A 26,437-nucleotide genomic window follows, 5' to 3' on the forward strand; every position below is an offset into this window, starting at 1 on the left:
TGAGGACTACATAGGTGGATGGGCGGATTTGATCTTATCTCCTTATCTTGTCATGAGTCATGCATAACCATTTTATATCTTGGTTTGTATTGGCACAAACTCTTATGCTAATCCTGCGTTGCTTGGCACATGAAGTAATACTGATGCTCGACACCATCTATTTTGGATTGCTCAACATCTACTGTGTTTCCTATGTTACTCGGCTCCTGTTAGTTTTCTTGCATTGCTCGACTTCTACCGATTCTTGAATCACTCGGCTCCTATTAACTTCACAATGCTCGACATCAACTATAGTTTTCTCGGCACTATCTGTGACTCGGCACATAAAGAAATTCTAGCTCAGCTTCCATTGTGTACTTGACATGTTTAGTGAAAATGGTTAAGTGTGTTGACACTCATTTGTCAATCTTATTTATTTGACCAATAATCTCCCCCTTTGACATGAGTGTCAAAAACACTTAACTGATCATTCATGATCTAAACCTTATGTGTACATTCTTCACTTTCAAAATTTCAAAAAGATATTGTGAACAACAATATACCTTATGACTCCCCTTGAGTTGATTATGCCTTGTCATGTCATGAATTTTGATGTCTTGTGCAATTGTACCTTATGTTCTCTATTTTTTTTATCATGTTATCTTCTTATCTTCTCCTTTAATATATCTCTCCCCTTATAATATTATCTCCCCCTTAGAATATTATCTTATCTCCTTATCATGTCATGAGTCATGCATAACCATTTTACATCTTGGTTTGTATTGGCACAAACTCTTATGCTAATCCTGCGTTGCTTGGCACATGAAGTAATACTAATGCTTGGCACCATCTATTCTGGATTGCTCGGCATCCACTATGTTTCCTGTGTTACTCAGCTCCTGTTAGTTTTCCTGCATTGCTTGGCTTCTACTGATTCCTGAATCACTTGGCTCCTATTAACTTTGCAATGCTCGACATCAACTGTAGTTTGCTCGACACTATCTGTGACTCAGCACATAAAGAAATTCTAGCTTGGCTTCCATTGTGTACTTGACATGTATAGTGAAAATGGTTAAGTGTGTTGACACTCATTTCTCAATCTTATTTATTTGACCAACAATCTCCCCCTTTGACATGAGTGTCAAAAACACTTAACTGATCATTCATGATCTAAACCTTTTGTGTACATTATTCACTTTCAAAATTTTAAAAAGATATTATGAACAACAATATACCTTATGACTCCCCTTGAGTTGATTATGCCTTGTCATGTCATGAATTCTGATGTCTTGTGCCATTGTGCCTAATGTTCTCTATTTTCTGATCCTGTTATCTTCTTATCTTCTCCTTTAATATATCTCTCCCCTTATAATATTATCTCCCCCTTAGAATATTAATATTATCTCCCCCTTTTTGACACTAATGTCAAAGGGTCCTAAATGGTAATGCCATGCTTGGCCAAAAATGTCTTGTTTAGCTCAAGGAGTATTTTGAGAGCTGCATCCCAGTTATTCAATCCAATATCCAATGACTTGTGTTGGATTGCAAGCTCCGTTGCTAGATCAACAAGTCCTTCATGAGTAGAAATATTTGGATCTTTCTTCAAGACTATTTCTACATACATTTGCTCCTTATGTAATATCTCCAAGTGAGGAGTGATAAAGGCTTGTATTTGCATCAACTTTTCTTTAATAGTGGCCTCTTCTGTTGATAATGCAGCTAATTCCCTCTGAGTGTGAAGTGTTTGAGCAAACTGCTTTTCACTCTGTGCAGGATTAGAGGGTAGTTGCATGCTGGAGAGCTTAATTTTTCTCTCAAGGTTCAAAACTTTTAGATTTATTTCTTGTGTGAACCTGGAAAAATCACACAATTTGCTATAAAGGGAAAAGATGTTCCCTAACACAATCTTTACATTATCCAATTTCTTAGCTAGGTCAACCTGTCCCAAAATTATGTTATTAGCTATCTTCTACTTGAGCTTGCCTTCAAACTTCTTTTCTGACCATTTCATAAGTTTTGCATTTGTATCATGGTCTTCATTATTCACATATCAACTATATCAGATAGTTGCTCAAGGATTGGCCTACTTGAATCTAGAGGTTGTAGGCTGAAGGCATCCATGAATATATCTTTGATCTCATTCATTGCCTACTTGTATTTGTGGTCTTTCCTCATTGCCTCTTGCCTCCTTCTCTTATCCAATGCACTTTGTATCTCATTCATCTTTTCTTCAGTTAAAGTGCTTGAATCATAATAGGGTATTTTAATTTCTTCATCAAGCTCAGGAATGCCATAATGAATGGTCTTGGCTACCCTAGTAGAACTTGAGCTTGGTGTACTAAAATGTAAGGTCATCATTTCAATACTCGGCTTCTGAATGGGTTTGGTAGGAGTACCTATTTTTGGCAATTCAACCAAAGATTGTATTGTCGACTCCTCCTTATCCTATATTTCTTCCCTATCTTCTTCTTGTACCACTGTTGTTGGAGGTGTACTTGCGGTCTGTACTGTTATACCTATGACATCCTCTGTTGTTTCACTCGGCTCTTGATGAGCTTGTATGGCTATTCTTAGTGGTGATGTACGTGGTAGAAATGAAAGTCTAGTAGTTTGAGTGATTTGAGGTGGTTCTTGTGGTGACACCTTGGCTTCTTTGAGTTTATCTACTGAATTTTGGAGATCATCTACACTGAACAATATAGGACTTGTACACAATTGTGCTTGAAGAGTTGTTTGGTCAAGGATATTAGTGAGATCCTCTGCAGTTAATGGATTGATGTTTTGACATGAGGTGTCAACAACATCCTTAATCTTTATGATTTCTGTAGGTGTGGTAGTAGAGTGAGGAGGAATAGGAGGTGGAAGTTGTGTGTCTTGCACACTTTTCTTCTTATCAGTACCCTTGTCTTCATCTTTTCCTTCCTCCTCTCTTTCTTCCTTGTTTTCCTTTTCTTCAACCTTTTTCTCTACTTCTGTCTTCTCTTCTCTTCTCTTCCCTCTTTCCTTCTCTTCTTCAAGGACATCTTCATTTTTCTTGTATAAATTCTTCCACGCTCTTGTGGTTCTCTATACAACTTATTCAATTTTGTTTTGGAGAATGGAGAATGCCCTATACTTAGGTGTAAACCTAGTGTTATGCCTTTTGACAGCTTGAATTACCTGTTCCTTTGTCAAATCAAGCAGTATGCTTGCTAGGGTTGATTCCCTCATCTCCTTTTCCATCATTAGACAAAAATGCCATCTGTCTTCTATAATTTTAGACAATTCCTTTGACAATTGTCCATCTAGTTCAAGAGGTGTGTACTTGAACTGTGCCATTAATGCATAGACTGATTCTTCTATGCTATTTTGTTCCTCTTTACTGAACTTATTGAAGTCAATCTTTTTCATGTTACTTAAGTCTCCATTCCTAATCTTTTCACATAATATATCAACTGAAGACTTAGGAGGATGACTTACCTTTTCAGTCTGATCTTCCTCATTAGTATCAGGTTGAGCCACATATCTTTTTCTTTTCCTTGGCTCTTCTTGTGCCTTCTTGACTGTCTTCTTCTTCTTTGTAGCTTCTTCTTTGGTCTTTTGTGTAGAGGCCCTTGTTGTAGCTCTGGTTGTTGGCTTTTTGGGCGTTTGTACGACAACTTTCTTTGGTGAAGGTTGAGAAGCAGGAGGTGTCTTTGCCTTCCTTTTGATGACTCTGCCTTTGATGTGTACTTCCTTGGTTTCTTCTTCCTCGGTACTCTCATCTTTGTCTTCACCTTGGCCTTGTGACAAATCAAGTGGCCCTTGTTCTGGCTCATCCTCATCTTTCTCAATATCACCTTCTTCTTCTCCTTCACTAATCTCCTCTGCTTTGCCTGTTGCACTTGTTTCTCCAACACCAAACTTCTTCTTTATTTTCTTTACTAACTTTTCCTTTTTCTTTACTGTTGTGGTTGTCTTGAGTTTGGTAACCACTCTTGATTTGATAGTGTCATATGTCCCAAATGCTTTTGCAGATTTGTCCATTTCCTCTACAAGTAATGCTGTGATGGCTACAGAGGCTTGGTCAACATCAAGCTCATATCCTAATGGTCTAAGCCATCTTTCTCTTGGAAGGACTGCTTGAATGTAAGTATAATCAATATCAACCAGAAAGTGTATGTCATTTACATGATTTTCCACCAATGAAACTGGTATCCTCATTCTTTTCTTCATTGCATTCTTGAAATCATCAAAATAGATAGACATTTGATCATAAAAGCTATCTCCCATTTGTGCAATGAAATCATTTATTTGATCAACAATGGTTTTATTTTGACTCTAGTTGACTTTGCCAAATGAAGGGAATTCCTTCATCACATAGAAGAACATACAAACTAGCACTGACCCAAATTTGCACTGTACTCCTTTAGATTTTCTAATAGCTCCAAGATTTTCATTAATCTACTGCAACATGAGATCTGCAAGGTCATAGGTGTGGTCTTTCTTTACAAGCTTATATGCCACATCCACTACTATGCAAGGTACACTATTCAACCTGCTGGATTGATAAAACTTATGTGATATGATCCTTACAGAAAAGTCTAGAAGCTGATCTTGTACTGTGTCAATTGCAATTCCCCTATTATTCCATTTTGCACTTGTGTTTTTCTCTATTGTTTCCTTCTTTTCACTTCTCAATGTCTTGGGCCAATCTAGGGTTGGAAATCCTGTAAACCTATGAACCATCTTCTTGGTAATCTTGACTGGTCCTTGCTCTAGCCAGAATGATCCATCATGGATTCTGCTAAGTATTATGCATATCCACTCAGTTTTGAATATGATTGGAAAAATTAGGGCTTTGGTTAAACCCTTCTTCTCTATTATAGAAAACTCATCTTTCAATATACCATTATCACAGAGTTTGTCAAAGGCATTAAAGATTTCCAAGTCTCCTATGGCTCCTATTTTGCAGTTATAACACTTTCACACATCCTGAAGCATAACAACTTTTTCAGGGATGGCGAATAGGGCACCAACGGGATCATTTTTATATGCAACTTCTGGTATGGGCCTAAACTTAGGTTGATTAACCTCTTTGCTGACAAGTTGAATCTCATGGCTCTCTTTCCCTTGGGTTGTCTTTGAACTAGACGCCATTTTAAACTAAACTAGGGTTTGACATTTAAAGCAAACTTCATAAACTGTAAAACTCGGCACTTGAAGGAAATACTTGGTTAAATGCTTACATCGCTTGGGTAGATGTTGAATCACTGCAAATCACTGGTTGAAAGCTTGAAAATCACTCAGTCATGCTCCTGGTAATCACTCTTCGTTTGAATGGCTCAAAAATGAATCAATTTTCACCTTTAAGCGACTCAAAAACCTTGTATTTAATGCATTTTGTACCTTTACTTGTCACTTGACTTCCAAGGATTTTTCAACTCAGCATCCATTTGGCAGCTATTCTCACTCGACATCTACTAACTTTGTTAATAACTCAACCACCATTGGAGTTTCACTCGGCATCCAAAGATAGCTCGACATCATCATCCAAGTTTTGTCTTAGCATCTTGTCTCATGCAAATTTATTCTTTGCAGTGCTTCTTCATGGTTTAGGGCTGATGTATGATACTTTCTTATATGTATCAGCCCCGTAGGCTCATCTGTGATTAGTTTGGTGAGAAATGATCACTTGCCCTCGTGGGTGAAGTGACCCTTCCATTGGATGTACTTGATCCATCCTTTTTCTACCATGTCTTCTTCATGTCTGTTCTGATGTGTTCCACATCAATCTTTTCTTTTCCCTTATTTACTTCAGTCTTGGGTGCCTTGGCCTTTGTTGGACAATTCCTACTGACATGTCCAATTTTCAAGCAACTGAAGCAAGTAGTTTGGTTCAACCATCTTTTATAGTTTCCCTTGAAGTGTGTTCTTATGTAGTTCTGAGGTATATGTCCATACTCTTGACAATAGTGACAACTTTGCCTTGTATTGTAGTCCCAATTGTAATGATGTTCATAGTTGTCCCTTATTACATGCTGATTTGGTGTCCACATAGGCTTTGATCTGCATTCAAAGGCTCTATGTCCATACTTCGTGCAATTATGACAATGTCCATCAAATCTTTGTGTCCTTGTGACTTTAGACCTATAGTCTTGTGTCATATGTCCTTGCATGTTGCACTTGTGACAATAACCCTTGCTTTTGGGTGTGTTAGGCTGATTGATCCTTCTACTCTTGCAAATATTAGTGGTATGCCCTTTTTTATTATAGTAATGACAAGTGGGTTTAGAATCCTTACCTTTGTCACTCCTTTGCTCAAAACTCTTTGATGATTCCCCAACTTCAGTGCTATTGTATCCAAGTCCTGATGTATCATGGCTGATCTTGGGGATTTCAAAAACTATTCAAAGTACTTGATGGCTTCACTTGACTTGTTGAGATTCTCTGCTATTTCTTTTTCTCTGTTCAATTCATTCTACAATTATTCATTCTGCATCCTCAAAGTAGAGATCTCAATATCTTCATATTGAGTTCATGATGAAGGTTCATCATTTGGGCAAGTGTATCCATCTGCATGTTTGAGATCCTTGTTAATTCAGTATATTTTTCTTCAAGTCTGTTTGCAAGATTTCTTTTGTCATCTTCCATCACGACTCTATCCTCAACTACTCTTTTCTTTTGTTTAGTGATTTCACAAAGCATCATGGCCTATGATTCATGCTCTATCTTAAGAGTTCTTATCTCTTCTGCTTGAGCTCTATTTTTCTCCATCAGTTCTACTATTGTTGCATCAAATTCTTTGGAATCTCCTTTGGAAAATACTTGTGTGGTGTCAATCACCTTGTAGTGAGTATCATTTTCGGCTATAGCTATTTCCTTCCTTCTTTTTAAGGATTTTCTTACTTCCTCTCTAGCTTCCTCTACCTTGTGTAGAGCGAGATGCACATCTATCACCTGGTTCTCAATGATCTTCCCAAGTTTGAAGACTTCCATCTTCAGATCTTTTCCTCCAAGCTGTTAGGCTTCTTCTCGAGAGAACTTAGCTCTGATACCAATTGTTGGAATGTCTTAATGGGAAGAAATATTTTGAGAGGGGGGGTGAATTAGAAGTACTAGCCTTTTAAGCATTTTAAAACCCTTAATAACATATAACTAAAATTAACATGCATGCATATAAACATTAAAAAATCACGAGAAACAAATATGCATCACCAAATAACACTTGACATTTTGGTGACCCAGAAACCCTCCAGGAATAAGAAGGTAAAACTAGGGTGGGGATGATACACATTAAATTACTACATCAATTGATTTCAACCACTTTTGATGGTTTTCCCTGTTAAAGGCTACAACACACTGTTAATATGTGACCCTGTTAAAGGATTTCTACACCCTGTTAGGAGTGTGCCTTGTTAGAGGACTTAAGAACATTCAACCTAGAATGCCACCCTGTTAAAGGATTTACATAAGGCTGTTAAATCCATCTAACTCAATAGGATTTCCAAATTCCTAATACAATTGTGGGAGAGTATTAGAATAATACACCTGAACTAATGCAATCTCTAATGCTAATCTTAGGCTCTTGATCTGTTCATCTATCCCTGATCTCTGCTAGATCTGATCTGTTGATTGTGTTCCTTGTTCTGTTCTAATCAACTAGATGTGTAAATGCTATCCTTTCCACTAAATCTTTGACACCAATGCTCTGCAACAACCTCAATAAAATGCTCTGTTGTTCCTTCTTCTCTCCAACACTTGTTCAATGGCGTCAGGACTCCCTTATAAAGATTAGTGGATCGTTATGCATCCTTGGATAAAATGTTCCTACTCAAACCCTTGAAATTCATCCATTGGCTGCATGCAATTCCAATTTTCTAATTGGTTGCATGAGGACCACATAGGTAGATGGGAGGATTTGATCTTATCTCCTTATCCTGTCATGAGTCATGCATAACCATTTTACATCTTGGTTTGTATTGGCACAAAATCTTATGCTAACCTTGCATTGCTCGACACATGAAGTAATATTGATGCTCGACACCATCTATTATGGATTGCTTGGCATCCACTCTGTTTCTTGCATTACTTGGCTCCTGTTAGTTTTCCTACATTGCTCGGCTTCTACTGATTCCTAAATCACTCAGATCCTATTAACTTCACAATGCTCGACATCAACTGTAGTTTGCTCAACACTATTTGTGACTCGACACACAAAGAAATTCTAGCTCGCCTTCCATTGTGTACTCGGCATGTATAGTGAAAATGGTTAAGTGTGTTGACACTCATTTGTGAATCCTATTTATTTGATCAACAGAAGGTGGGTTTAACCTTATCTCTTTAAGTGGTGTTCTTTATAGCAAACCTTTTATTCCCATTAACTCCTAACACATTTGGGAACCTTTTACCATGGGTTCAATCTTTTAATAGGCACTTGTCCTTTATTAGAAAAAAATGTACTAAATGTATTGTATCGACTCTTAATAGGATCAGGTCTTCTACCAGGAACCTTTCATATTAGTGTATTTATTTAGTAGGTTGTTGAAAATAATTATTCAATTGTATGTTGTCATTGATGTTACATAAAATGTCAAGTCCTTACCAAGTAATCAGTGTCAGATGAGCTCACTCAGGCATTGAAGACAATTTGAATTGTATGTTGAGCATTCCAATTATAGCCAAGTTCAGAGTTAGTATCTAGGAAGCTCACTCGGACATTGAAGGAAATCCAATGTTCACCAAGTTCACTCAGTTACCAAAAGAAAGTTAACAAACTCTAATGTTAACAGATTTCACTTGGTTGCCACAGGAAAGTCTTCTCTAAGTTAGTGTTGATCGAGTTGGATAAGCTAACGAAGGGTTTTCCTATGATAGCATATTGAGTCTAATCGTTTCATTTGTTAGTTCTAGCCAATTGAAGGGATGAAATTTGATTGTTTAAAAGTGTATTCAAGATGAATTGACAAGGTAAATCATACAAGTATAAGGTAAATTTAAGGAATGAATAAATGAACATGTGAAATAGAAGAAGATGAATAAATGAAGTGAAATGAAAGGATAGCAGAGTATCTGAGTTAACCGAGCTTCAAAGAACAATCTGATTAAGAAAGACCAAGTATTCAAGCCATAATTGAGATATGAATTAGCAAAGTTAGTTGCATCAACAATCATGTTAAGTCATTTTTGTTGTCTAACAATTGTAACAATGAATCAAATCTCCTAATAGAGTTAGCCTAACAACTATTTTGTAAATCCTCTAACAAGGTGGCATTTCTAGATTAAGTGTCTGAAGACCTCTAACAAGGCCACTCCTAACAAGGTGAACTAAATCCTCTAACATGGTCACACCTAATAGTGTGTTTTTTGACCTTTAAAAAGGTTGGATCCTAATAGGACTCACTTCAAAAGAGTGAAAAATAGTAACTAGTTGCAATTGGTGGTTTTCCCAAATTGGGTTTCCATGTTAAATCTTGGTCTCTCTTGTGTTCATGTTATTTTCTTTATGCTTGTTCAACTAAGTTAATTAAGGTTAAACACACTAACATCTTAAGATTTATTATTTCAATGTTAACCAAGTGTTTGCCAAGTGACAATATTTCTTAGTGTAAACCGAGCTATCCTGTGCTAATCGAGTTTCAGTAGTATTTCAATTTTAGTAGAGTTTTGGTTTTGTATTGTATTGACATCTTAAGGGATCTTGGATTTGTTTTTCTGGTAACTGATCCGCCCCTCCCCTCTTAGTTACTTCTCTTATATTTCCAACAATTGGTATTAGAGCTTTTGGTGCTTGCAGAAAAGGTTTCAAGGACCTAAGATCAAGATGTCTTACATAAGAGAGATTCCAAAGCTAAACAGAGATAACTTCCAAGCATGGTAGGAACTCATGAAGCTGCATTTGGAATCCATTGGAGACTTAGGTCTAACATATTTGAACAAAAATTATGTTACACCTACTAGACCCTTGATTGTGGAACAAATCGTTAAAAAGAAGAATCATAACATAATGATGATTGACATTGCCTCTACTCTCAATTATGCTAAATTTGATGAAGTTAAAGATTTCCCTACTGCTCATGAAATATGGGTCAAGCTAAAAGATATCTATAGAGGAGATGACATTGTAAGGTGAGCCAAGGAAGGAAGTTTAAGAGGTGAAAATGAGAGAAGATGAAAACTTTGCAAAATATAGTGAAAGAATCAAAGCAAGTGTAAGTACAATCAGAGCCTTAGGAGGAAAAAATGATGATGTCACAGTGATCTGAAAGGTACTCAGAAATATTCTTCCTATTTATGCAATTAGAGTTTTAGCTGTCCAAGAAATGAGATGTAATCCCAAGAATAAAATAACTTTGGATGCACTACTGGGAAGGTTGACAGCCTTTGAGTTAGACAATTTTGATAGCTATGTTCCTAACTCTAGTAGCATTGAGTTTGCATTTCAAGCTAAGCTTTCACTCAAAAGAAAAGGTGGAAAATCTAAAGGAAAATAATTTGAAAGTGAAGAATAAGATAATTCTGATGATGATATTGAAACCATTGAAGCCTTTCTTGCAAGAAGATTTCCCAAAGGCAAAGGAAAGTACAAAGGTAAAATTCTGCTAATTTATTTTCCTTCTGAAGAAGTTGGTCACATTTATGCAAGGTGTCCAAAAAAAGAAGGAAAAGAAGAAAAGAAGAACAAAAAGTATAAAGGCAAGAAAGATTTAAAAAGCTAAAAAGACTACAAGGATAAAGGCAAGAAATCTTGTTACATGGCTAAAGATTTATATAGTAGTGATGATGATGAAATGGTTTACATTGCTATAAAAGATGGATCAAATGAATCAGATGGCCCTCATTTCTCATATCATCAAGAATGACATATGGATCATTGATAGAGGTTGTTCTCACCACATGAATAGTGATAAATCCAAATTTGAGCACTTGGAACACTATGATGGTGGGAGTGTTAGATTTGGAAATGATGAAACTTGTTATGTAAAAGGAAAAGGTTGCATTGCATCAACTGCTGAACTTAGTTGTGGAAATGCTTACTAGGTTGAAGGTCTAAAATACAATCTACTTAGTGTGGCACAATTGAACAATATTGGATTTAAGGAATAATTCATAAATGGGAAGGCCAAGCTACTAGATGGGAAAGGAAATCTAGTTGGGACAAGCAATCAAACAAGAGGTAATCTATTCTACCTAGATCTAACTGAAAGTTCATGTTTCATAGCTCAAGTAGAAGAAAGTTGGTTATGGCATAAAATATTGTGTCATGTGAACTTTGATAACCTAATCAACATAAGCAAGAATAAAAAGAGTGAGAGGCATCCCAAGTCTGAAGAAACCTGATATGGGCATGTGTAGAAATTGTCAAATTGGAAAGATGGGAAAGATAAGCTTCAAAAGAAAGAACTATCACTTATAAGAAGTCTTGGAGCTGGTTCATGCATACCTTTGTGGACCTATTGGTACAAAAATCTATAGTGGAGATAAGTATTTCATTTTATTTTGATGATTATTCTAGGATGATGACAATGATGTATTTGAAAGATAAGTTTGAAGCCTTTCAAAAATTCAAGTGGTATCTGGCTAGAGTAGAGAAAGAAATGGGAAAGAAACTAAGTGTCTAAGTTCAGATAGGGGAGGAGAATTCATCTCAAATGAATTCAATGAATTTTGCAATAAAAGAGGAATCAAGAGACAAGTATTAACCCCTGCTACACCTCAATAGAATGACATAGTAGAAAGAAGGAATATATATTTTATGGATTGTGCAAGAACACTAATGATGGAGAAAAATGTTGCAATCAAATATTGGAAGGAATAAATTAGTACAAAAGTTCATACCTTGAACAAAGTTTAGCTAAAGAAAGACTCAAATCAAACTCCTTATGAACTGTGGTATCGCTATAAACCTAATGTCGGTTATTTCAGAGTATTTGGAAGCAAATGTTATATCTTAAAAGAGACAAGGAAAAGAAAATTTGATGTAAAGAGTGATGAATGATACTCTAGCAAAAACAAAGCACATAAATGTTTGAATCTTACTACTCAAAAGGTTATAGAGAGTGCACATGTAAAGATTGATGAGTTTGCAGAAAAGAGTGAAGAGCAAAGCAACAAAGAACCTCAAAACTATAGAATCTTTTTCTACTTTGAACTTAATACATTGCCTAATGTCCAAACTAATGCAATTGGAAATTAGTAGACTTCACCACCCAAGTCCCCTAAGTCTCTAGTTCAAACCGAGTTGCAGCTAGTGCAACCCAAGTCACAGTCTGAAGGACTCGAGTCATAGTCAGAATGACCTGAGTTATAGCCTGTGCAAACTGAGTCATAGTCTGAAGGACCTGAGTTATAGATAATGGGACCTAAGCATGATCATTTTGAGCATGGTGAACCAAGTGAAACCAATTCTAAATCCAAGATACCTATACTTGCTAGATATGTCATAAGGCATCATGCACTTGAGAAAATCATTGGAGATTAGTCAAAAGGCACAATGACAAGGAACAAATTAAAAGTTACATGTTTGCTTACTAAATTTGAACCTAGAACTATTAAAGATGCATTGGATGATGAAAGTTTGATTGAGGCAATGAACAAAGAATTTGAACAAATTGAGAGGAACAAAACTAGACTCTTGTTCCTAGACCCAAGGACAAAAATGTAATTGGCACAAAATGGGTATTCAGAATAATGTTAGTATGCAAAGGTTATTCTCAAGAAGAAGGTATTGATTATGGTGAAACTTTTTCTCTTGGTGCAAGATTAGAAGGTGTTAGAGCACTACTTGTTTATGCTGCACATAAAGGATTAAAAGTGTATCGGGTGGATGTTAAATCAATATTCTTGAATGGAATCCTAGAAGAAGTCTACATTGAGAAACTTGAAGGTTTCATAGATCCTAACAAAAGGGATATGGCTTGCAAATTACACAAAGCTTCACATGGTCTCAAACAAGCCCCCAGAGCCTGTTATGAAAGATTGTAAAGTTGTCTAGTAAACATTGGTTTTCAAAGGACAAATGATGACAATAGTCTATACATCAAAGAAGGACCAGAAAAGAAGATATTGCTGGTATAAATCTCTGTAGATGATATATTATTTACTAGATATGATGATTTATGTAAATCTTTTTATGAAGAAATGAGTAAGTAATTTGAAATATCAATGTTTGAAGAGATCAAATTCTTTGTTGGATTGTAGATTCAACAGATGAAAGATGACATCTACATTACTCAATCAAAGTACATCAAGGAGATATTGAAGAAGTTTAGAATGGGGGATTCTAGACCAATTGGAATACCTATGTCTACTGGACCTAAGATTTGCAAAAATGATGATTCCAAAGAGGTAGATCAGACTACATATAGATCAATGATTGGAAAACTTCAGTTTGTAGTGCACACAAGACCTAATATTGCACTAGTAGTTGGTATGGTGGCAAGATTTTCAAATAATCCAAAAGAAAATCATATGATGGCAGTAATAAAAAGAATAATGAGGTATCTAAAAGGTACTAAAGATTATGGATTGTGGTATAAGAAAGGAGGCAACTTTGAATTGAAAGCCTTCACTAATGTTGATTGGGCATGAAGTATTGATGATAGAAAGAGCACTAGTGGTGGAGCATTCTTTCTTGGAAAGAGGCTAGTATTTTGGACAAGCAAGAAACAAAATTGCATCTCTCAGTCTACAACATAAGACAAATATGTTGCAACAACAATCAATTATTCCAATATTGTTTGGTTCAAACAACTATTTTCTGGTATGAAGGAATAAATGAAGGATCCAATAATTATCTTCTGTGATAACACTAGTGCAATTAACATATCAAAGAATCCTATGATGCATACCAAGACCAAGCACATTGTAATAAAATATCATTTTCTGAGACAATTGGTGCAAGACAAAGAGGTGAGATTGGAATATGTGAATACAAAAGAACAAATTGCAGACATATTCACCAAGCCATTACCTAAGGATATATTTTTGTATCTAAGAGGTAAGCTAGGGGTCATTCCCTTATCTAAAGCTCACTAAAAAAAGTTCAGTGATGCATCAACCAAGCATGTTGAAGATTAGTCAAGTTGATGTAATAATGTAAGAGCAGATTGCATATGAATTTGTACATCAGGTACATTGAAATCTATTGAATGTTGTCTTTGGCATGAGATGTCAAAGAGGGAGAGTTCTTTGGTCATATCATAGATTTTTGTGAATGTTTGAAATGTCAAAGAGGGAGAACGATTGAAGAGGGAGAGTTTATACTGTCATATCAGAGAAACTGTAGTCAGAGAAATTAGAGAATCATTCCAGAGGGAGAGATTGATGTTAGAGGTAGCTCACACTAATAGAGGGAGTTCTCATGGATGAGAATCATAATGAAAATAAGAATATTATCCTTACTTCTATTTTTTCTCTAAAATTTTATTGTGTTATGACATATTGTGTTGCCATTAATGCCAAAGAGTGAGATTGTTGAAAAAAAATATTCAATTATATGTTGTCTTTGATGTTACACAAAATGTCAAGTCCTTACTGAGAAATCAGTGTTATCCGAGCTCACTTGGGCATTGAAGACAATTTCTAGTGTATGTCGAGCATTTCAGTTATAACCAAGTTCAGAGTTAGTATCTACTGAGCTCACTCAAGCATCAAAGGAAATCCAATGTTAACTGAGTTCACTCGATTACCAAAATAAAGTTGGCAAAGTCTAGTGTTAAATGAGTTCACTTGGTTACCAAAGGAAAATTAGTTCACAACCAATGTTAACTGAGTTCACTTGGTTACCATAGAAAATTCTTGTCTAAGTTAGTATTAACCAAGTTGGGTCAGTTAACGAAGGATTTTCCTGTGACAACATATTGAGTCTGATAGTTTTATTTGTTAGTTCTAGTCAACTGAAGGGATGAATGATTGAATAAGTGAACATGTGGAATAGAAGAAGATGAATAAAGGAAGCAAATTGGAAGGATAGAAGAGTATCCGAGTTAACCGAGCTGCAAAGAACAATCTAATCAAGAGGGATCAAGTATTCAAGATAGAATTGAGATTTGAATCAACAAAGTTAGTTGTATCAACAATTAGGTCAAGTCATTGTTACTTTCTAACAATTGTAACAGTGAATCAAATCTCCTAACAGACTTAGCCTAACAACTATTTTGTAAATCCTCTAACAAGGTGACATTTCTAGATTGAAGTGTCTGAAGACCTCTAAAAAGGCTACTCCTAATAGGTTGAACTAAATCCTCTAACATAGTCACACCTACCAGTGTGTTTTGTAATCTTTAGAAGAGTGAAAAATAATAACTAGTTGCAATTGGTGGTTTTCCCAAATTGGGTTTCCATATTAAATCTTGGTGTCTCTTATGTTCATGTTATTTTCTTTATGCTTTTGCAACTAAGTTAATTAAGGTTAAACATACTAAACATCATAAGATTTATTATTTTAGTTTTATCCAAGTGTTTGTCGAGTGATAATATTTCTTAGTGTAAACCGAGCTATCCTGTTCCAACCGAGTTTCAATAGTATTTCAGTTTTAGTAGAGTTTTGATTTTGTATTGTATTGACATCTTAAGAGATCTTGGATTTGTTTTTTTGGTAACTGATTCAACCTTCCCCTCTCAGTTACTCCTCTTATATTTCCAATAGTAGGTATCATCTTACCACAATTTTCCCTTAACAAGGGTTTCCTCGAGAACCAAAACCTTTATGTTATGGTGTTGGCTTTTATTTTATTATGCACCCCTGTACAATTGGTTGGTAACATTATAAGGAAGTTTTAAGTTCATAATTGTTTCACACTACTGATTCATCTCCCCACCCCCAGTTGTGTTCTGTGGACTATTATTACTAATAGTTGGTGTTAGAGTTTATGGTCCCCCTTTAGAGAAGCTTAACAACTTGCTAGAATGGCTTACATGAAAGGTAGTCCAAAATTTGATGGTGATAACTTTGATAAATAGAAGAAAAAAATGAGAACACATCTGATATGCACATGTATTTTCTATTGGATGGTTATAAATAATGAGGAAGATATAACACCATATAATGAATTGCCTCCATGTATAGATGTGGAGAAGAAGAAATTCACATGTAAATTAATTTCCAAAGAAGCCTTGATTGGTGCCTCACCTAAAGCGGAATTCATCGAAGTCAAGGAACTAGATTCAACTCATGTAATTTGGGTTAAGTTGGAAACATTTTATGAAGGAGACAAATATACAAAGAAGGCAAAGTTGTAGAATTAGAAAGAAAATTTAGAGAGTGCAAGAATGCAGGAGGATGAAACTATCAGATCTTATGTCTAGAGGATAAGGAAGATTGTTATTAGTATGAGGAACATTGGTGGAATCATAACAGAGGATGAGATCATAGTGAATACGCTTAGATCTATGATATCGACTTATGGCACCAAAATTATGATTGCTGCATAAGTGATATCACTCACCAAAGCATTCAATAGGAAAACATTGATTGATAATTTTTCAACTTTTGAAATTGGTAGATTATAAGATTTTTTACCTAAAGTAGAATCTTATTTCTATAGTTCATAAAGATAAAAGGATTCTAACAAAAAGTGTGATTACTAGTAGATCTAGTGATAATCTTTGTGAGTATGCCAAACATTGGGCATAGATTAGAAGAAGAAGAAAGGAATCTCGAAGAGCTTGAAGCATTGGTTACAAAAGGCAATACACAAGAAAAGGTAAATACGAAGGAAAGATGTCTTTGACATATTTTTCATGTAATAAGATTACTCATTTTGCATCTAGATGTCCAACTAGAATACCTAAGTATAAGCCTAAGCCTTACAAATGTAAAAATCCTAAGGAATGTTGTTATGCTAGTGAAGGAGCATCAAATAATAAATAGAGAAAAGTGATGATGATGAATTTGGTTTTGTTATATTAAAGATGAAAGTCCTAGCAAATAAGGAAAAATAAATTTGTTTTGCATGTTGAAAAGAAATCTAAATGGATCACAGACAACGATTGTTCCTACTATATGACAGGTGACAAGGATAAGTTTGTGCAATTGAATAAATAGAATGGTGGAGTTGTTATATTTGGTAATAACACTCCTTGTTTGACTAAAAGTAATGGTTCTATTACTCTTGATGGGAAAGTTAATATTGACAATGTCTTATTTGTTCATTGATTGAAGCATAATGTGTTGGAAGATGTCCAATCAAAGATCATACAAGAAATATGATAGAATTTGATATAAATACCAAAGGTAATGCATTTCAGTTAAACCCTTTGAAGTAAGTTTTTTTGTTGTAAAGATTGATGACACTTGGTTGTGGCACAAGATATTTTGTCATGAGAACTTTGATAATATGACGAGGATTAGTAATTCAAATGCAATCAAAGGTTTACTTAAGATAGTAAAGCCTACTACTGTGATGTGCACGAGAATGTGTGATGGGTAGACATACCAGAATAGATTTTAGTGCAAGACACACTTAACTAAGGAATTATTAGATCTGGTGCCTATAGATCTGTGTGATCCTACTAAGACAAGAAAATATTGTGGTGAGAGATACTTCATTTTTTTTATTGATGATAACTCTAGGATGATGTGAATTGCATTTCTTAAGGAGAAATATGAGGCTTTTGATAAGTTCAAGATTTACAAAGAAAAAGTAGAGGACAAATCAGGCTTGAAGATTAAATGTTTAAGGTCAAATAGAGGTGGAGAATTCACATTAGACAAATTCAATGCATATCATGAAGAGCATGGAATTTTTAGATAGATATCTACTTCTAGGACTCCACATTAGAATGAGGTTGCAGAAAGAATAAATAGAACAACACTTGATACTGTGAGGACTATGATGCTTGAAGGTAAGGTAGCTCATGTTCATTGGAGTAAAGAAGTTACCACAATAATCTATACATTCAAAATCAACATGATATAGATCGGACATGGTATAGGTAAAAATTCATATGAACTTTAGTTTGGTCATGCATCGTCATTAATCCACCACACTTTGTTCATTGTACATCTTGCAAGTGATAACCCTAAAGCTGGCCAACCTCTCATGCCTTTACAAATAACCATGTCAAATAGACTATACAACCTCAATATTTCTACCTCAAAATGTGGAACACCCCATTACCATCTTGTGAAGTTGTTTTGCAAGATTGATCACTACCTTCTTCCAACTATAATAGATTTTTCTCTCCTTATTTGAACCATTGTTCAAATATAAAGATTGATTGTTGGTTGTCCCTACAATAAAATCCCCAACAAGCATTATTTCATTTGAAGTGTTCAATAAAGAGATATCTTTTTTTTTTTTTTTTGATGAAATGAACAAGTCTTCATTGCTTAAATTGCTTTTTGTGTAGATCTTAGGGTTTTTTCAGAGCGAAGTAACAAGTAACCAATATGAAAATTGTCTCATTTATTGTTATATGCAACTATACATATTATTATTCAAATATTATTTTTTGAAAAAATCCACTCCATACCACTTCTCCTTTATAAACATTGTGATTCCAATGTGCCCTTTATTATTTGATTCCCATATAAACTTCAAACTCGAGTCCATGCCATTGTTATACAATTGTGTTTCGACAAGAATAATAATATCCTTAAGGCCTCTTTGCCTTGAGCCACAACCCATGACCTTGTCTCCATGGATAATATTTGTAGTTCTAACTTACTACACTCAAGTGATCTTGTAGGGTCCTTATTTCCTATTTCTTATTTGAAAAAGGCTCATAGCTTTCCTATTTTTCTACGATTCTCTCTCTTTCTCTCTCTCTCTCTCTCTCTCGATCTCTCTCTCTCTCTCGACTTTATTTTTCCCCATTCCTTCTTATGTTCTTCTTATTGAGAAAAAGTTAGATCTTCATCTTAGGTAGAATTTTGTTCATTCGAATAATCCTATATGTTTTAGGATAATATTATTATTCTTTCAATTTCTTAAGATAATTCTTATGTGTATATCCCTTCCTTCCTCCAACCTCTTACCAATTCTATTTATTTATGGAATGCCACATGTTCACTTCAACTTATCTCAAAAAAAATCTTTTATCATTATTATTAGAATATCAATCATCTCCTTTTCCCCATATATACCTATATACCATTATGAAATTAGAGGGAGAGTCCTCTTAGTGGAGCCAACTCATAATTAATCCACACATGTCCGTCCCATGTGACAATGACAATTATAGGCTCTTTTAATTACATTAATTAGGATGGGGGGCAACCAGATCTGTAGAAAAGTTAGGATGGTTTATGAGAGCGATGTAGTCCATAAAGTCCTAATCACCATACCTAATGAACGTTGTCTTCTCCTAGGATAGCCTAGGTGGAAAGAGATTCTGTCCAGCTCGTAAAATATGTACTTAACCAATAGAAATGTGGCTACAAAGAAAAAACCTAAACGTGTGGCCAAGCCAACGAAAGGCACATATTTGGCCACATCGAACTTCGCAAAGACATATATGAGGCCAGCTAATTAGGGCATTAAGTACGGTCTAATTTCGATTTGCTTTTAAGAAAACAAAGGTAAATACACGTGGCGTGAGCTTGCGGTGAGAGGTAAATAACGTGGCAATAATTTGCGGTGAGAGCTAAATCCACGTGGCGGAAAATTGCGGTGAGAGGTATTCAACGACTTTTGGAGGGTCCCTAAGTTTAGTGGGGATGTTGAGGTGCGTACAAATCTGGTGGGGGATAAAGGAAAACCCGCTTCTGGCCTTTAAATAGCTGCTTCCCGCAAGCACTTCGATGATAGAAGGTGATCTGAGAAGATTTTGATTTCCAGGGTTGTATTGTGTGGAAGTTTGATTGTAACAGAGTTATTTTTCGATCGAGTTGCAGATATTGTTTATTTTCGTCTTCTGGCGGCGCGGATTGGGCGGCGTTTGCTGATACAGTTGTCCAGTATTTAATTAAGGTAAGGGTTTCGATACTTTTTATCTTCTTCTTTTTTTCAATATTTGTTTTTTCCAATCGAGTTGCATTTTTCCTGAGATTTTTTTCCGGCAATGAGCATTGGCGTCGGTGTTCCCTGATAATTGTTGTGCTGTGTTTTATTTCCATAAAGGGTTTTATCTATGCTATTTAAATCAATTTTTAGGTTTTTAATGCAGTGTCGAGGGGTTTCTTATTGTTTATTTGGTTGGTGACTAACGATTGATTATACCACTACTATAATTTATTCTATTGTTTTAGAAAACTACTCTATGGATAAGTGAAGGTTTTCAATAACTTTTGGAAGGATTTTGATATATTTTTGTGCAATTTAATTTAATTTGTAAAAGTTGAATTTAATTTTGATGGGTTTGGTTGGTAACGGAAGATTGATTATTTCCTTTAGTCTGTGGGTGATTGGGGATTTTTTAAAAACTTATGGAAGCTAAACAGCCAGGTTTTGATTATATTTATCTTTGTGCATTATTACAGTCTAATTTGTTTTTCAATGTAGTTTAGGAGAGTTGCGTTTTTGTTTTATTTTGGATAGCAACTGACGATTGAGTTTAGTACTATAGTCTAGATATCTTAAATAAATATATCTAAATAAATATTCTACTACAAAATAATTATAATTTAATTTACTACATCTAAAATCATTTATATTTCCTTTATCTCTATTTATTTAGTTTTCTTTTTATTTTAATTTCTAAAAAAATTGAATGATTTATATCTTTGAATATTATAATTCAAACAAATATTTTATGTGCTATAATAATAAGATTTAAACTTTTGATATGTAGATGGCTGTCAAATTTAATTACAACTATTATCATCACTGTCTGGATGAATGTATGTACAATTCAATTAAAATTTTTAAGCTTTTGAAGAGATTGTATTGTCTTGGTAACGGAAGATTGATTATTTCCTTTCGTCTGTGGGTGATCGGGGATTTTTTAAGAACTTATGGAAGCTAAACAGCCAGGTTTTGATTATATTAATCTTTGTGCATTATTACAGTCTAATTTGTTTTTTAATGTAGTTTAGGAGGGTTGCGTTTTTGTTTAATTTTGAATGTATGTACAATTCAATTTAAATTTTTAAGCTTTTGAAGAGATTGTATTGTCTTATTTTGGCTGAAAACTGATGATTGATTACACTACTGCTATTGTCATCTTGAATCTTATTCTGGAGGTTGTTAATAACCTCTATAAAGCTAAATAGTCTATGGGATGCTTTTGTCATCTCGTTTATTTCTATATAGCATGGGTTTCTGTGGCCGTGTTTGGGTTCTCCCTGTAAATGCTCAATACGTCAAATTTTCAATTCATTTTTTCCTGATTCTGACAAGTTTTTCATTATTACATAGAGGCTGAATGTTGTGATGGAGTCCAAAGTCGAGGAGTCCAGTAGTAATTATCCCCAGTACGAAGCTCCCTTAGGCTACAAGATTGAAGACGTTCGACCTCACGGTGGCATCGACATCTTCCGCTCTGCTGCATACTCAAACGTAAGTATCTGCATTCATGGTGTTTGTTATTTTAGGAAATAGAGGGGATTCCTCCTTGTCACGTTTGTGTCCAGAATAGTTTAGGGAGAAGCTACAATTTGATGGAAGTGTCCAGAATAGTATAGGGAGAAGCTGTGATTTGATGGAAATTGAAAATGACTAATTGTGTTATAGTCGGTCTTTGCATGTTTGTTTTTTCGCATATTAATATATGTCTATTTCACCTGTTTCTTACTGCAGTGCGTGCGAAAGCCATCCTGATATTTCTACTGCAGCTGCTTTACTGTAGAAGTAGGCTAATTTGTTAATTTCAATAGTTTCGAACGCTGGGATCTGGTTTGTCGTTTACCTGCACGGCTGGTAGATAAGCTCCTCAGTTTTGTGTACTTGCAAATTCTCCCCCAATGCTTTGAAAGTTTTCCGTTACAACTGTGTCATCAAATCCTATCTTCCCTGCAAAGGCAATAGTAAGAACAGCAGTTTTTAATATAATTCACAATGGTCGCGTCTTGTGGAGATTGTGTTCCTCCTACAATGTCCGCAATTGGATTTGAAGGATTCGAAAAAAGACTTGAGATCCACTTTTCTCAAACTCTATTCCTTGCTGATCCCGGGGGCAGGGGTCTGAGAGCCCTCACTCGTCCTCAACTAGATGAAATTCTGAAGCTGGCTGAGTGCACCATTGTATCTGAGCTGTCAAATGAACATCTTGATTCCTATGTTCTCTCAGAATCAAGCATGTTTATCTACCCATTCAAGATAGTTCTGAAGACTTGTGGAACCACAAAGCTGCTACTTTCAATCCCTAAAATCTTGTGTGCTGCAAGCGGTTTGTCTCTCTCTGTAAAGGCTGTGAAGTATACTAGAGGGACTTTTATCTTTACTGGAGCACAATCTTTTCCTCATCGTAGCTTTGCTGAGGAAATAGCATATCTGGAGAAGTATTTTGGAATGCTTGGTTCTGGTGGAAAAGCATATGTTATGGGAGATTCAGAAAAGAATTATAACTGGCATGTCTATTCTGCTTGTGAAGATGATCTCTCAGCTAATGTAAGCTCCGACCCTGTATTTACTCTAGAGATATGCATGACACAGCTGGATCGTGAGCGAGCTTCTCTATTTTACAAGAGCAATAATAAATCAGCAGGTGAAATGACTCTGAATTCAGGGATTTGTGATATTCTACCTGGCTCTAGTATTTGTGACTTTGAGTTTGACCCCTGTGGATACTCCATGAATGCAATTGAAAGGGATGCTGTTTCTACAATTCATGTAACCCCCGAGGATGGGTTTAGTTATGCAAGCTTTGAAGCAATGGGTTATGGTCCCCAAGATGTTGAACTCAAGCAACTGGTTGACAGAGTTTTATTCTGTTTCAAGCCAGAGGTATTTTCTGTTGCTCTTCACGTTACTGCTCCCGTTGGGCAATCATCATGGACTCACTTTAATAGGCCTCCTCAGGGGTATTTCTGTGACATGACAAGTGTAGTAGAGCTTACGGGGGGCAGTAAAACGGGCTATGTGACTTACAGGAGCAGTTCTAAGGAACCTCATAGGATTACCTTGCCTTTGCTTTCCTGGGAAGAGGAAAGATTGTTTACGATTGAAACGAAGGAAAATTGGGACGCATCTGAGCAATCTCCCAGGACTACTTTATCCCAGCACTCATGGGAAGAGGAAAGTGATGGAAGTGACGGTTGAAAATCTGAGATGCATTCTTAATGAAAGAACGAGTATGGGATGTAATGGTTTGTCTTTTTATATGGCATCTAGTATCATGCATCTTCTTCATTGATTTAGATTTTTAATTAGTAGTAGCTGGATCGTTATGTTGTCATATTTTGCAGTTTATGGTTCACCAGGTTGGGGGAGGGTTTGCAGTTTTATGTTAAACGATCATCATATATTCGATATATTATTCTTCTATTGTAGATTGATGCGATATTCTCAGTTTTGAATATATATGGAGCATTACTGCGGGAATATCATTTTATCAATCTTGCTTAGTTTTAATTTGTTTTTATGTTGTATGTACGCTATTTCCTTTGATTTAAAGTAGAGTGCAGATCCATTTTTTTCTTCTTCATACATTGTGATTTTCATTTATTAAATGTAAGATCTTATTTTGCCAAATTTGCAGAATTACACGATGTAGCTGTATATAAACAATGAATCAAGTTTGAGATGGAGACATTTCTTTTGGTGGAATTGTAGTAATATATTAGAATGTATCAGAATTGTAAGGTATGAATTGTAACTAATCTTTGCCATTGAAGTAATAAGAGCCAAGCCAAGACGATTCATACATTGATAACGATTGCGGTGCCTGTAGTGAGTCAAACTGTATATATCAAAAACATGAATTGAGTTATCTGTGGTTTACTCTTTTTATTTTTCCTGATTCATTTTGTTTCCAATTAAACGAGGGAACAGCTGCAACCAGTCTAGATCTAAATTGGGTAGTAGCAGTGGGCATTTCCACCAAAATTACGATTGTTTTTCATTATCAGATTTCATAAACTTAATAAATTCACAAACTTTATAAACAAAATGGGTTTTTTATGTTTCAGAATCACATGCTTAATCCATCATCAAGTAGAATAAAATAGGATTTAGAATTATATTAGAAAATCAAAATAAAATATTTACGAAGTAAATAGAATTTTGTTAATAATAGATATGTATACAGTATATGAATGAACTTGTCCCATCTATATAAACAGGATGAATTAAATTATGAAGTAGAAAGATCTAGAGCCAAACTAAGATAATTTGTGAATGCATCTACTTTGAGAGGGTAGTGCAGGAGGTGGGGGATGGTAAATATTTCCAAGTGTCCTCCCGGTGCTTTAATTCTGTCTACTTTTAATGAAATCCCTAACCTTTCTCTGCCATTGTATGGCTGCTCAAAATGGCGAAGAAATAGAATTTGTAGGGATATCGTGCTCAACGACAATTTGGTACTTCAGATTTCTGTAATTTAATATAAAAATTGGTGCCTGGACGCTTCATTTGAAAGTTTTCATAGCTGACAATACATTGAGTCGCTCATAGTTATGACCGCATGTTGGATATTGATATTACTTCTTCAGCTCTAAGTATGCCATATTCTGCGCGGAGCTAAAATTTCAGTACCTTTTTAGGATTTGTAACTTTTACTCTTATTGTTATTTTTTGAAATCCGTACCACTCAACGTTGCTTTTTTCCTCACTGTCATTAGGGCCCTTCTCAGGGTTGGGATCTCATAGGGAAGACCACCTTATGGGAATCTGAGTCGTTCCTAAAGTATTTTTTGACAGATTTTTATTTGGTTAAAGAGAATTCTACCACTTAGCCTTATTTTTCCCCTGAGCTTCACGTTGAAAGCACGGGGAGGTTCCATTCGTCCATTTTCAATGTTTGTGCACTATCTTTCTATGGCACCTCTCTTTCCTAAAAAGAAAGAAAATACATAGTCTTCTATTGAGGTTCTTTTTTTTACCTTTTTAAAGCGGAAAATATATGAGCTCACTTCTCTTTAATTTCTCTATCTTAATTACATTGAAGATTTCTCTTTTCAATTTTCTTTTTTAGAAAGGAAAATACATGAAGAGGAAAAATACATGAAGAGGAGAATACACGAAGAGGAGGAAAAATACATGAAGAGGAGTATACACGATAATCTCACTTCCCTCTTACAGTAATTTTGGGATTGACTAACATAAATTTATACTTAAAAATAAATAAATAAATTTATATCTTTTTTATTTTACCTATCTTATATTAATTTGTTCATCTTATCTTACCTCTCTTTTTAAAGAATAATCCAGAGAAGAATACATAGTACCTACTTCTCATTTCAAAATTTTTAAGATTTTCTAGCATACATTTTAACTCTTTTTAACCCTTTTCTAGATTCAAATCATTTCTAACTTAATATAGAATTTTTTCTTTACTTCATGGCTTATGGTTCAATTTTAAATTGTGAAAGATGATTTCTTTATTGCTCCAAAGGTTTAAATTTTATTATTTTTTCTTTTTCCTTTCAACTTTTTAGCAGTCAAAAAAGGAGTTCAAAACTTTCAAACACACTAGCAAGGAGTCAAAATCAAGTTCTAATCTCAATAAAACAAATCAAATTCTAATCTCAATAAAACAAACTTGAACTAGTTAAGTTGAAGATCATTATATCAACAAAACCAACATAGAAGCTTCAACCAACTTTTTAATAAGTAAAAATCAATAAAAACAAGATTTCTTTGGTTTAATAGGTTGATGATAGAAAAAATCAAAAAATTTAAGTGTTATTTAGAGTCTAACCAATCTAGCCCCCAATATAGGCTTAGTCCTTCAACATCATATATAATTGTGTAGTATATGCAATCAATGCACACATTTTTTTGTAAGAGGGAGGAATCCTGATCTCTTTCTAAGACCCTTGTTGGTTATTATTTAGAACATCTCTAATTAGAACAATAACTTTAGTCTTCCAAACTTTAGCAGAACAACTTTGTGTTTAAGCAAGAGGCTTGTTATTCATATAGATTGCCCATGGAATAAAATGTAGATTCCTCAGCTAGGATGATGCCATGCCCTCCATAACCAGGGAAACATATTAGAGCTAAAAAAATTGTATCAAAATCCCCCTTAACAATATCGCATAAGGGCCCGTTTGGTTGCTGGAATATAAATTAAGCATTGGCATTCGGAATGCTGGCTTTGGGATTCTGGAACTTGGAATCTAGATTATGATTAGGGAATCCAATTTGGGACTGTTTGGTTGACCAAGAATTCATTGTGAGAATACAGATTTCCTCCGTTTGGTTGCACATTGTGGAATTGGAATACTAGCCAAAATAACATGTAAAATATTATCATCTAGTTGTAGCATTATCATCATGCAAAAAATTTCAATACTTATTTGGTTTGTTGAAGTCCAAACATTTTTAACAAGTATAAAAAGATTAAGTCATGTTGAAAGTAAACATTATCATAACGGATGAGGACGAGATATTACTAATGGATACTAAAACTTTTATGACTCTTGCTCTATAAAAACAATACCATTGATTATAAC

At 34.9% G+C, this 26,437-nt stretch overlaps 1 protein-coding gene across 2 annotated transcripts; it reads left to right on the plus strand.

The window, feature by feature from the left end:
- The first annotated feature begins 19,477 nt into the window (after positions 1-19,477).
- On the plus strand, positions 19,478-23,363 carry LOC149564408 (S-adenosylmethionine decarboxylase proenzyme 3-like). Of its 2 annotated transcripts, XM_089817964.1 has the most exons (4): positions 19,478-19,694; positions 19,778-19,853; positions 21,240-21,380; positions 21,621-23,363. In XM_089817964.1, exon 4 carries the CDS (start codon positions 21,879-21,881, stop codon positions 23,079-23,081), a length of 1,203 nt encoding a protein of 400 aa, XP_089674090.1. In that variant the 5' UTR covers positions 19,478-19,694; positions 19,778-19,853; positions 21,240-21,380; positions 21,621-21,878; the 3' UTR covers positions 23,082-23,363. The 2 variants fall into 2 exon arrangements, with proteins under 2 accessions (XP_089674090.1, XP_089674089.1); XM_089817963.1 differs by having other exon boundaries at positions 19,687-19,853.
- The last annotated feature ends 3,074 nt before the right edge of the window (positions 23,364-26,437 follow it).

The sequence above is a fragment of the Cupressus sempervirens genome, chromosome 3 (genome assembly GCF_028749045.1).
Source record: "Cupressus sempervirens isolate cs-2001-9-10 chromosome 3, ASM2874904v1, whole genome shotgun sequence".
Lineage (NCBI taxonomy): Eukaryota > Viridiplantae > Streptophyta > Pinopsida > Cupressales > Cupressaceae > Cupressus > Cupressus sempervirens.

Bases quoted from the DNA above. Each gene is read 5' to 3' on its own strand.
- LOC149564408 (XM_089817964.1), top strand. From the start codon at position 21,879: ATGGTCGCGTCTTGTGGAGATTGTGTTCCTCCTACAATGTCCGCAATT.